This window comes from Sesamum indicum, linkage group LG4, assembly GCF_000512975.1.
Source record: "Sesamum indicum cultivar Zhongzhi No. 13 linkage group LG4, S_indicum_v1.0, whole genome shotgun sequence".
Classification (NCBI taxonomy): Eukaryota; Viridiplantae; Streptophyta; class Magnoliopsida; order Lamiales; family Pedaliaceae; genus Sesamum; species Sesamum indicum.
The window spans coordinates 2,639,232-2,652,109 of record NC_026148.1 but is presented as its reverse complement, the minus strand read 5'-3'; the positions used below and the strand labels follow the sequence as shown (position 1 = coordinate 2,652,109).

The 12,878-nt window shown below is 30.3% G+C and overlaps 2 protein-coding genes across 2 annotated transcripts in view; both read left to right on the top strand.

Moving 5' to 3' along the window:
• LOC105159834 (MADS-box transcription factor 23) overlaps positions 1 to 3,701 on the top strand; it is a gene marked incomplete in the record, with an annotated part of 6,137 nt that extends 2,436 nt beyond the window's left edge. The window contains 4 exon segments of the mRNA XM_011077037.2: positions 1,802 to 1,843; positions 2,404 to 2,445; positions 2,612 to 2,760; positions 3,443 to 3,701. Of these exon segments, the coding sequence (XP_011075339.1) occupies positions 1,802 to 1,843; positions 2,404 to 2,445; positions 2,612 to 2,760; positions 3,443 to 3,530 (321 nt within the window).
• LOC105159833 (protein MIZU-KUSSEI 1) lies at positions 9,342 to 10,555 on the top strand. Its single transcript, XM_011077036.2, has one exon. The coding sequence runs from the start codon at positions 9,573 to 9,575 to the stop codon at positions 10,398 to 10,400; it is 828 nt and encodes a 275-aa protein (XP_011075338.1). The 5' UTR covers positions 9,342 to 9,572; the 3' UTR covers positions 10,401 to 10,555.

The window sequence follows — 12,878 nt, the reverse complement described above, 5'->3', positions numbered from 1 at the left end:
TGACGTATAATGAACTGCATAACTTGGAGCAACAGCTGACTGAAGGAATACTCTCTGTCAAAGATAGGAAGGTATGCATAAACCCTTTTTATTTTTCTCGTTTTGGTCTTCAGAAAATTTACTTCCAACCTATGATGTCTTAATTCAATGGTTAAGATTGAGATTCTATAAATAAGGTTGATGTGATGGGTTCGAATATCATCGGATAGTATAAATACTTATCTAATTTTACGTGAGTATATATTGTCTCACACTAGGAGAAATATGATTTTTTGTTACACTTAATTACTGTGGACAAAATAAAAAGATTCTAGAGAATACAAATTAACCATGATTGGACAATGACTATTTCTGCAAGTGAGGCCAAAACATTAACTGTGACGAATGTTTTGCTCATAGCTAAATATCATGACAAATATGATAAATGTGGTAAAAATTTAAGTTTTTGTATTGGTTTATTTTACTAGTAGTATTCATTTACCATAGTTTTTAAGCAGGTAAATTACATTTTTGGACCCATAAGTGGACTCGATTCCAATTTTAGTCTCATACTAAGGGCAATTCGCACATTTGGTCCTGTAAGTTGATTTTTTTTCCAATTTTAGTCCCGGTTGGGGATTTCCGTTAACACTTAACGGCAGCTGTTGAAATCCGTTAGGTGCTGTTAAATATGGAGGGAAAGCATGTAGAATTGGAGAAAAAATCAACAACTTGGTGGAAATTACACTATACCCTCTTCCTTCTAAAACAACACCATAAGCCAAGATACAACCAAAAAATAAACTAAAACAGTTTGTCTCCGTTGCATCTATGCAATTTTGTCCTCCATTCTATTCAGTTTTCGAAGCAATTCGGTTATGATAACCTTTACCCTTGCACACATCGGCGGATCTTCCCAATGAAAAAAACCACATCCGCTTCTTTTTTTCGTATACCCAAAAAACCTCCTACCTGGGTTGTCGTCGGTCCATGAGTTTTTCAAAATCGCAAGCCTTCCACAATAACAAAAATTTTCTCTATTATCAGCCATATTTTGTGAGATTTTTTTCTACTAAATGCAAGAGAGAAATAAAGAAATGGGATTTAAATAGAAGGAAGAGGGTATAGTGTAATTTCCACCAAGTTGTTGATTTTTCCTCCAATTCTCCATGCTTTCCCTCCAATTCTACATGTTTTTCCTCTATATTTAAAAGCACCTAACGGATTTCAGCAGTTGCCGTTAAGTTTTAACGGAAATCCCCAACCGGGATTGAAATTGAAAAAAAAAATCCACTTATGGGACCAAATGTGCGAATTGCCCTTAGTATGGGATTAAAATTGAAATCGGGTCCACTTATGGGACCAAAAATGTAATTTACCCTTTTTAAGCTGTGGTCATTTATAGTGTAGCGAAAAATTATTTTTTTTGTAGTGTTATGTGGGCTTATAATAATAAATAATTTGCTTTATTATTCTTAATTATATTGATGTATAAATTAAATCGATGTACTGCTCAATTTATTGAGATATTAATTTAAGCATGAATTACTTCTTGAAAATAAAAATTTACGTCGAAATACAACTCTTTTTCTAGCCAAATTATTGAATTGTTTCTTTAAAAAAAATTGTGATGTTGTGGACACGTTATCATCTATTTAGTTTAATATGACGAAAGAAAACAGAATATTACAATATAATAATGCAGTATTGCTCGAAAATTTAATTCTAGAAAGAGGTTAAATTTAGTTAAATTTGATTTCATTTTATTTAAAATTTTAATTAAACATAATTAATAAATTTTATATGTAATTACCAATTTCAGGAGAAGGTACTTTTGGAGCAGCTGGAGAAATCGAAACTGCAGGTATTTATTAAGCAGCCAATTAATCAAATATATTGAGAAAATTGCATTTTTCATCTATAATTTAAGTCATGTACACTCTTAGTCCCACGGTTTATGGAATTTCTGAATTCAGTTCCATAACTTACAAAAAATCTCATTTTAGCCCTCCTGTCAATTTCAATTGGGGAATTGGTTGAAAAAATAACGTACAAATTATGTTGCTATTATCTTTTCAGAATCGAGAGAAACGACCACGTGAATTGTATGTGATTTTTTTTCCATCAATTTCCTAACAAAAAACTTGTAGAAGAATTGAAAGTGAGAATTTTTAAAAGTTATAGGACTATATTACTCAAGAATTTCATAGGTGATGAGACGTAAAATATAATATTTCTAAGTTCTGGAACCAAAAATGCAATTTCTCCTGGACATATATAAATGTAAATATTTAGAGAGAGAAAGAGATATAAACAAGTTTGCAGATTAATTAATACATAATAAAACATTTTAGGCCTTGGTAATCATTATTGCTACCTAATTATCAAATGATTAAAGTCCATTTTATTTTTATTTTTGGATAGGAAAAGAAAGTGATGCAGCAAAATGAAGTTCTCCTGGAAAAGGTACGTAATTAATTAATTGAAAATATTATCCAAATAATTGATGGCATGATGATTATTACAGCTAATTATTATGATTATACTTTTAATAATTAATTAACATATTTTCTACTATATAAATAATTATTAATTATCATAAATATATATATATAAACAAAAATATATGCAGATTGAGGAGCTTCGACGACAGACAGCAAGGGTGAGCAGCATTGAGAATCGTGTGATTATGAGCAAAGACTCGTGCATGAGTTCAAGTTCCATGCACCAACAACGCGCATCAGACAAAGATGCGACTTCTGATACATCCTTGCGCCTAGGGTAACTACTTCATCACATACCTATTTTATTGGATAAATTATATCGACACCTCTCGCTTACATCAATTATATAAAATATTATCTGTCTTTTTATAAAATTACTGGTACACAAAAAATAGTGCGATGTACTGATCAAGGGGTGTTTGTCAAAATTTTCGTCATTAAATATATGGTATGTTTGTAATTACAACTACAACCTCAAAGGATGTACTTATAATTTTAAAAAGGATAGGGGTGTGTGGGTACGTAATTAAACCTAATATTATGGGATGTTAATGTAATTTACCATATCATATATGTAATACTTGTATGATATTAGTTGTTTTTTTTTTTGCGGATAATTATATTTACACTCCTAACCTATTGTCTATTTACACAAATCATCCCTATTTTATGAAAAATTATACATATGCCCACAAAAATATCAATATTATTTTTACAAACCACCCATACTTTTTAAAAAATTATATATACATCCCCTTAAAAAAGTCAAATCATTACACGAACTACCCTTATTAATTTTTTGGCTGCCACCTGTGATTTTTGTAATTATTCAAAATATATGAATAGTTTGTATAAATAGATTATAGATCAGGGACTATAAATATCATTATCATCTTGTATTTATCTATATATATACATAAAGCTAATCTTATATAATTTTGAATAATTAAAATTTACAGATTTTCATCTGTGGATCTTTCTCCAAAGCCCAAAATACCAAAGCTGGAAAGCAGCAAGGATTGCAAGAGTGCGATGATAGTGGACTGATTATGCATGACTTCTCCATGTTTGCTGCAATTCTGTGTTTGTTTGTCCTAATTTATAATGCATTAACATTCTCTAATTTTCTTGTTAGATATTATTCAAAATTTAACTTTGGTTTAATTTTTAATTTCAGACCTATCTATATATTCAAAATGTGGATTTTTCGTTTCCACCCATCTCAAGATTACAATTATTATACTTGAATTAGATTTTCTATTACAAAGTCGATTCAATCTCTCACTTTATTTAATATGCACATATCCCGTGTATAAGAATGATATCATGTACTTTATTTTGAGAAAGATTTTATATACGTGACGTGTATATGTTAAAATGAAATAAATTTTACAACAAAAAATTCGATCTGCAATTATGTTGTATTCGTCTCCCTTGTACATAAGATTCTCTCTTATGCTCACGATGTAGGGTATGTATACGTATGAGATAATGCATTTAGGATGGTTATGACACGGACTCTGTTAAGTTTTAAGCACTATTGACGTAGCTCATGTAATTACGTACTATTCGCTTCAAAAATTTAAAATAAAGCTTAAACTAACATTACAAATTATTTAAATTTATGGGATATAAGTGATGAGTTCAGAAACAATAAAACTAAAAAATTACAAAAAAAATTAATTTTATGGGATGCAAAATACAATATTTTCCTTATATTGGGGACAAGAGTACTAAGTTGACGAGTATCAAAAATCAATAAAAAATAAGCAAAACTGGCTGGAAAATATTATGTTCACTTATCAATCTATAAAGAGAAATGGCCTAATCCCATTGAACTACCAAAAGACAAGGGACAATTATTAAGAATATTCTATATATTATAAATTGTCCCCATCAAAATACCAAAAGACAATTACAATATATTTTATTATAATATCTTATAATTTGAATGTTAATTTATATTGTTTAGAAATTTATATACTTGTTTAACCTAATTACCCGTAGTAACAAATGGGTAATTAATAGGTTTTACCTCGTCAATTCTAGTTCAAATCTACACTCCACACACACATACTATATATATATTTTTTTCTTAAATATATAAATAATTCAAATTTTATACACGCAGAATGTATATATAAAATACAATACAAAATACCCCACTAATATACAATTGAAAAACAAAAATGACTTTCAAGTACTCAATTCGCAACGTTTCAACGTGTGATGCTTCTTGTAATTACACTAAGTGAAGCGTTTTTCATCTAATTTCTTTTTCTCTATAATTATTGTATGATTAGAAGATTAATTAGTCAAATGTCTTTACACTTGACCATTTTAACACTTTGTACTAAGAGTTAAAGACCACAAATTAAAGTTGATAAATAACATATAGGCACCGACCCACATAATTTATGTCCAAGTCGCTTTCGTTCAACATTTAAAAGTCTTAAGTCATACAAAGCGTATTTGCTTATTACGACCACATTAGTTAATTAATAACGAAGTTAATTTTACAGTCTTAGTTATGAGTCTTTAAAGCTAAAGTTTGGTCATTTACTTTTTTATCATATGATGTGGCTTACGACTCTCAGTGTTCCGTTATGTGAGGTATTGTCCGTTCTCTTTTTATATGAGACTCACAATTTTGTCTTAAAAAGGTGCCTCACAAGAGAGGAGCTGCATAATTTTGTTCTATTAAGGTATCTCATTGTGTAGAGGACACTTTGAGGCTTCAAACTCATTGTTTGCGACTGATATGAGACGTTTACTTATATATAAATTATATTATTGATGACTTTTTAATATATAGAAGGTTAATACTACAATCTTACGAGTTTTTAAGGTCACGGGACTGTGTTATTGCTCAATTTCGATCAAATCAACTAGAATTGTTTTAAATTTATGATGCCCACATTGTTAATTTCAGGTGGTGACATTAGTAAACGACTACCTCAACGTAAAAGTTTAAATTGATAGGGAATATAATCATTTTATGTTAATATTTTAACACGTCCCATCACATGCAAATCCTACACATGAAACATTTCTTTTATAAATGGACAATAAGATTCGAGCCCATGACTTTTCTTCGATCTGACTCTATAATATCATGTTAAACGACTATTGTATCTAAAAATTTAAATTATTTAAATATGAGGTCTACAGTTATCAGTGAAAATGAGGTCTAATAACTATGAATTTAGCACGAGTACTGATATTATAATAATGTAATTAATTATTCCTCAAATAAATAAATAAATACAATGATGGATTCAATTTCCGGTTTGATGTTTGATGAGTGGTCCATCCAAATCTCCAACGTTTCGAATCTCACTTTCTCAAGTAAAAAACGTGTTTCCATTTCTCCCCAAAAAGAATTAGTTTGGTACGTTTTCATCAGTTTGTTTGGAAGCACAAGTACAGGGATTGTGATGATGAGGCGAGATCACGACCATGGTGGAATAATACATACTCATCACACGACTTTAAAAATCATAGCATATGATGAATCGTGTTTATGGATTAGTGGTCCTGCTTCAATTATAATGGAATTAAGATGTAATCAAACACCATTACTTATAATTAAGTTGCTTCATTCTTTAATTCTCTCTTAATTATGTCTTTTAGAGTTGATTTAACTCATAATTGTAGCACACTATTTAATTAATCGCAAGATATTTTGAATGTGAATGATCAGATGTACCGGAGTGCGAAATCCGACCCGCGCGATATTACATTCAGGTTCGATGACGACCGTGGATTCAACTACCTAATAGAAATTGATCTTCGACATTTTTGTAAGTAAGAGATTTTTTTTCGAACCACATAAATAATGTGTATTGTAATTATTTTATTTTTATACTTTCTAGGGATAATTACATTAATTGCCCTCTCCTGAAGTTTATTCTAATTACACGTAAACCTCTTGTGATTTGAATAATTAATTATGTAGTACCTATAAAATTTGTTTCTCTTTAACAAATAGATCCTTATGTTAGTCAAAATTCAACGAAATAATTTAATTAATTTAAATATAATAATATATGTAAAGTGAAGAAGGCCAAAACAAAATTTGTACATGCCATATATATATATATATAGAGAGAGAGAGAGAGAGAGAGAGAGAGAGCATTATTTGCTAGGAATCATATGTTGTGGTCCAAATAGTTGCACGCTCGAAATCAACTAAATATATTATCATACAGAATTTAGGAATCACTAATTATTATTGTTAGGAGTCCATTAATGATCATATGATTAATTTCTGGTCACTTTTTACTAATAATCCACACTACACTAATCATTGGTACCTTTTTTTTACTATATAATTAAATAAAAATTACAAATAAAGTATTATTTAATTAGCAAAATTGAAGCATTAATCACATCATTAGGTTGTATTGATGATTGAAAATAATGATGTAACTGTAATCGATTCGTAAAAAATATATAATTAAAAAATAAATATTTAATTTAAAATTCTGTATTAAATCAAAATTAAATTTTTTTTATTTAAATCGAGTTTGGCCAAATTAAAATTAATTATATAATAAGTATGATATATTTATTGTATGATTTATAGTTAAAAAATAAATAATTACATAATAAATATATTATATTTATTTATATAATTAATTTAATTCGGACCAACTTGGATTAGAGTTTTTCTTTAATAATTGTGACCTATTGCTGCTGATATAATGTCGGAATTAAAAAATTACAATTAAAAGAAAAAACTAATGCTGACATAAGTGGACTTTAAAAAACGATGATAATGTCTGCTGGTGGTAATAAAACTGTCCACGTGTCGGTATATGTAAATGGATCCCAGCGGTCAAACGGGTAGGCCACCAGTGGGATCCGAAGCCCAAATTTTCAACCGGTTCGGAACCGGCCCAGATTTTAGTTTCATTAAATACTTTACCCTAACTATTAATTTGGAATAATTACATCGTCCCTATATATTAAATATTTTTAACTATTTTTGTGTATTTTCATACATTAATTTATGTAAAAAAGTATATATTCGCTCTTATAAGGGAAATTTCGTCAGAAAATATTTATTTAACCTATAATAACTCAATCATACTTCAGGGGTAAATATAAATTTCACTCAAATTTTTTGTTAATATCAATAAATTTAATGAATTTTAACTAACAGAAAGACCTATTTATTAGGTAGAAATAAACTTCAGATGTATTATATGTAATTTCTCGAAATACACAAAATTTACGTGTAATTATATCAAAATTCAGCTGCGGGCAGTGTAATTATTCCTATCAAATAATTAAGTAGGGGATTAAGGACCCCAATTATCTTAAATTTTTTAAATTAGTGGCATAAAGTCTCCTCTCAATTACACATGAATTTTATTTTATTTTATTTTGTAATTGACTAGAAATTTTAATATTACATTCATGTCCGGATATCGCTTTCAGTTGGGGTGTTTCAACGGCTAAGATAATTTATGATTAAATTTGAGGTGCAAATAAATTAATTTTTTTTAGTTAATTCTAAGATAATTACTTATTTTTATAATTGTAATTAATTAATTATTAATTGGCGTCGTTTTCAATTTTAACTACCCTCGACCATTATGTAGTGATACTAATCTAATGGTCAACGAGCAATCATTAACATTAAAAATGGGTTAGAAATTAGATTACATTATCTTGACAAACTTTGGCTGGACTGATCAAAGTGTCCGAAAATTAATTTCACCTCAAATTCGAGTTAATTATACCACGATCACTGCATTACATTTGTCATATGATTGGTGTACAATTTAAATAAATCAGACAAGAATAAGTATATTTTAAAAATAAATTTAATCAGTACATATATCCGTAATTATTAATATGCGGATAGTTTTTTTTTTTTTTTCTTAAAAGTTGGATAACACTTAATGAATTTTAAATTTTGAACAAAAAAAAAGTGTTGTTCTATATGTCAAAAAATGTTGGCAACTATGCTTTATTGGAAATTTTGACCTTGAAAATGTCTTTTCTTAATAAACTTCATTACAACAAAAATAAAATAAATGAAAACATTGGTCAATACCTATTTTTATTCACAAATTGTAATGTACAACCCATTAATTAATTAATGTTAATTTGAGATATAATTATTAATTATTACCCATTGAGAAATTATACATAAATTATGTTAAACAAATTTTCCACAAGAAAAGCTGTCCCAAATATCATTAAAAATTCCAAGCAAAAAAAATAAGTAAACTTCATACTCCACTATGGCTATAATTTTGTGACTTGTTTATGAACAAGGGTCCTGCTGGGAATTATTATTTTTTTTTTCTTGGGGGGGGGGGGGGGGGGGGGATTAATTAATTAAGTTATTTAAAGAGGAAGAGTCGTAGGCTCCTGTCCTAAAGCAGATGAACGTCATTGCAAAATTCGCACGTGTATATCTGGTAATGAGTTTGCAGGGTCCATATGTAATCATCTCTTTAAAAAAAAATTAAGTAAAAAATGATGGGTTTGGATTTAAATAAAGGTGGATTCATTTTTTTTCTTTTGCAATTTCTGTTACATTTTGAACTTGATTTTACATATACACACCGTATAAATAAAATTTGAATCACGTAATTTTTATATACGTGAATTGTATATGTAAAATAAAATAAAAAAACGATAGTAATAGAAAATTTAATTTGAAAATAAAAAAAATTTAATTTAAATTTAATTTGATGAGATCTAAAATAATTAATAAGTATATGATATTTGTTTTGATTTAAATATTTAAAATAAGCATGAGTGGATTGCAATGATGAATAGGCAGCACAAAGCTCCAGAGTTTGCCTTTAAATTTGCGTAAATCTCCCAACACCATCATTTCATTTTCATCAGCGCATCCCTCTTCTCTTTCTCTTCTTCATTTCTCCAATATCACATACACACACACACACACACACACACACACTCTTCACAAGAAATTCATACTTCAATCTTCTCTGATTATTTTCACAAGATTTTCTCAATTCTCTCATCTTTCTCAAACACACTCTCACACTACACAGTTTTTTTAAGTTTCTTGATCACATAATATTCTATACACATTCATATATGTATATGGGCTCCATCATGAGACAATATGATCAGCACACAGTTCCCAGTGCTCTTCCAAGAACCAGCAGCTGCAAGAGCACCAGCAAGATCATTCCAGCCAACTATATAAGATCCACCTCTGCCATCAACCCCCCGCCGGAGCCCCTCGATGGATTCGATCGTCCCCTCGTCCGCCTTGCCTCCGATTCCCGCCTTACGAGAACCAGAAGCGGCGGCCTCTCCACCTTCCTCCGATCACTCCTTTCAATTTTCACCTTCCCCTCCATCCTCCCCACATGCAGATGGCTCAGCATTCCCACGCAACTCTCCATCACCCCCTCGCTCGGACGGAAAGTCACCGGGACCCTCTTCGGCCACCGGCGCGGCCACGTCAGCTTCGCCGTGCAGGACGACCCGCGATCAGAACCCGTTTTGATCATAGAACTCGCGGTGTCAACCTCCGCCCTGGTGAAAGAAATGTCTTCTGGTCTGGTGAGGATCGCCCTGGAGTGCGAGAAGACGCACCAGCCTCGTGGGACGGCGGTGCGGTTGTTCGGAGAGCCGGCGTGGACGATGTACTGCAACGGGAGGAAGTGCGGGTACGCGGTGTCGAGAAGTTGCAGTGAATCGGACTGGCAGGTGCTGAGGACGGTGCAGAGCGTGTCGGTGGGGGCGGGGGTGATTCCGTTGGTGGATGATGGGCGGGGAGCGGCGGAGGGGGAGTTGCTTTACATGAGGGCCCGGTTCGAGAGGGTGGTGGGGAGCCGTGACTCGGAGGCGTTCTACATGTTGAACCCGGATGGAAATGGAGGTCCCGAACTCAGTATTTTCTTGCTTCGAATTTGATTATATATTACTTAATTATATATATGCTGATTTTGAAATTTGGGAGATTTAATACATAGAGATGTATGTATGATAACATTAAAATTTGGCAAGTGATGCAACTTTTACTTGTATTTTATACTTTGGCAAAATTACATTTTTTGTCTTTGTTAGAATTTTTGGCCATGTAACTTACTACATATATATATTTAGTATTTTTAATTTTTAACGAATTTAATCTTAAACATAACACATTTGATCCCTTTTTAACAAATTTAATCCCTAAATACGTTTCAAATAATTTGAATTCATGATCAAAATCATAAATGCAAAGTGCTCTTGTCCACACACCACCTTATCTTGTCATAAGGTGCATTAGTGTTGATGAAAGAAGGTTTTACTTTCCCCAAAACATGGGGGAAACCATATCATTACAGCCTACAAAAAAAGTGGGTATGATGAGGAATCCAAATTGGAATTGAAGCAAATATTTACATATTGGTACCACACCATCCCTTTTAGTTATCATATCAGTGCATAGTAACTAAATGGGTACCCACTTTTTTCAAATGATTTATCTTAATTATAAATATTTTTTTATTATTTAAAAAATAATATATATTTTATTAAAATTAACAATCGTTTACTAAATATCTTTTATTAATAAATTGTTATGAAGGGATATTTGTTAAATTATTATTAATTTTAAAAAAATATTTATAATTTTTATACCTATAATTATAACGAATTTTAAAGAAATAAGTGTAATTTATCCTAAATTTTGAAAGGAGCAACATCATCAGAGCCATCTATTAATAATCTAAAACAATAGATAAATAAATTACATCCACACTCCTAATGTTTAGCTTAATCTAAATAAATTACGGATACGTCCCTATTTTATTGAAAACTATAATTACTTCCCTTGAAATTTATTCCGACTTACATGACGCCATTTGATAGGATTCTGGTGAATTTTATATATGATATTCCAGACTTAAATTTGGAGTGCCATTTTAACCACATTTCTTTTTGAAATTAATTACACTTAAACTTCCTTTAAATATACGGAATTACATTTTCCCCAAAAGAATTTTAAAATTATATTTACACACCCTCCAAAAATTTATTGTTTGCAAGTAACACTTTTTCACTAGGGTTTGGACGAAACTTATTAACATTAGCAAAGTAATCACATAAATTTTTAATTTTACCCCTCATTTAACACTTTCATGTAATAATTTTGTACTTATAAGGAAAAAATGTAATGACATTAACCTCGCTTCATATATATAAATATTACATTTATCCCCTTAAAAGTACAAAAATAAACATGAAAATGTTAAATGAGGAGCAAAAATTAAAAACTTGTATAATCTCTTTTGCTAACATCACCATTTTTCATCTAATCCTAATGGAAGAGGGTCCACTGTACAAATCCTAATAAAATGGGCTCAGTGTAGACAGAGAATTTTCGAGGGAGTGTAATTATAATTATAATTTTTTTTAAAAAATAATATAATTTCATATCTTTAGAGAGGGTCCACATCTAATTAACCACTTTTTTATTTTGGACTGAAGTCCCCTATGGATCAAATTTTTGTAGGTATAACAGCCTTGGTCGCTTCTCCAATGTCGGATTATTGTAAAATTGCCGACGACAGAGACAAAAAGACTACTAAATCAGTGGTAAATATAAGTAAATAAGTGGTAAATATTAATTATCTATTAATTTTGCTAAATTCTATTTAATAATTTAATCTTTTTCTTTCTATTGGAAAAGAGTTGAGATAGTTAAGTACTTTGGCAGAAAAAGATAATTGTAATTTTTATTACGACATACACGATTCACCCAACGATTAAATCAGTGACCATTGACCCAATCATTTTTCCAGTTCAATAAACGGTCCAGATTTTAGAACATTGCATCAAAGTCATGGGGTGAATTACACCATTTGAAAATTGGAATTTTGACTATTTCTAAGTATATGACTCGTCGTCGCTATATGAATTTTGGAATTTTGGAAGATCATCTAATTGTAAAATCTCTAAACATGAAAATTGCTACATGCAATTGAATACCATGACTTGAAAGTAAAGAATAATGGAAGTAAAAATTAGACTCAAAGAATACCTAGCTGCTTGCCTCCTTGTTCAAAATTCTATGTCGATCCCTTGCAATCAACCTATATTCTATGGATACAATACAAATGCGAGGATGTGGCCAATCACATCATAAGTATAATATGATTTGAATACACTAATTAAAATACATAATTCTATTATAACTTGGGGAAAATACTATAAAGACACAACACGTAGCAATTTATGTAATGAGTACATATTATAATTGGTCCTTTAAAATCACTTGAGTCATTCATTTCTTGAAGTTGACATTCCCAAATTTTAGTTTTAGTCTCATATTGGTGATTGGTCCATGAAAATGTGGTCGGATTTTGAGTTTGTGGAGGGTAAATTCAGAACTGATTGGGGAAGCCA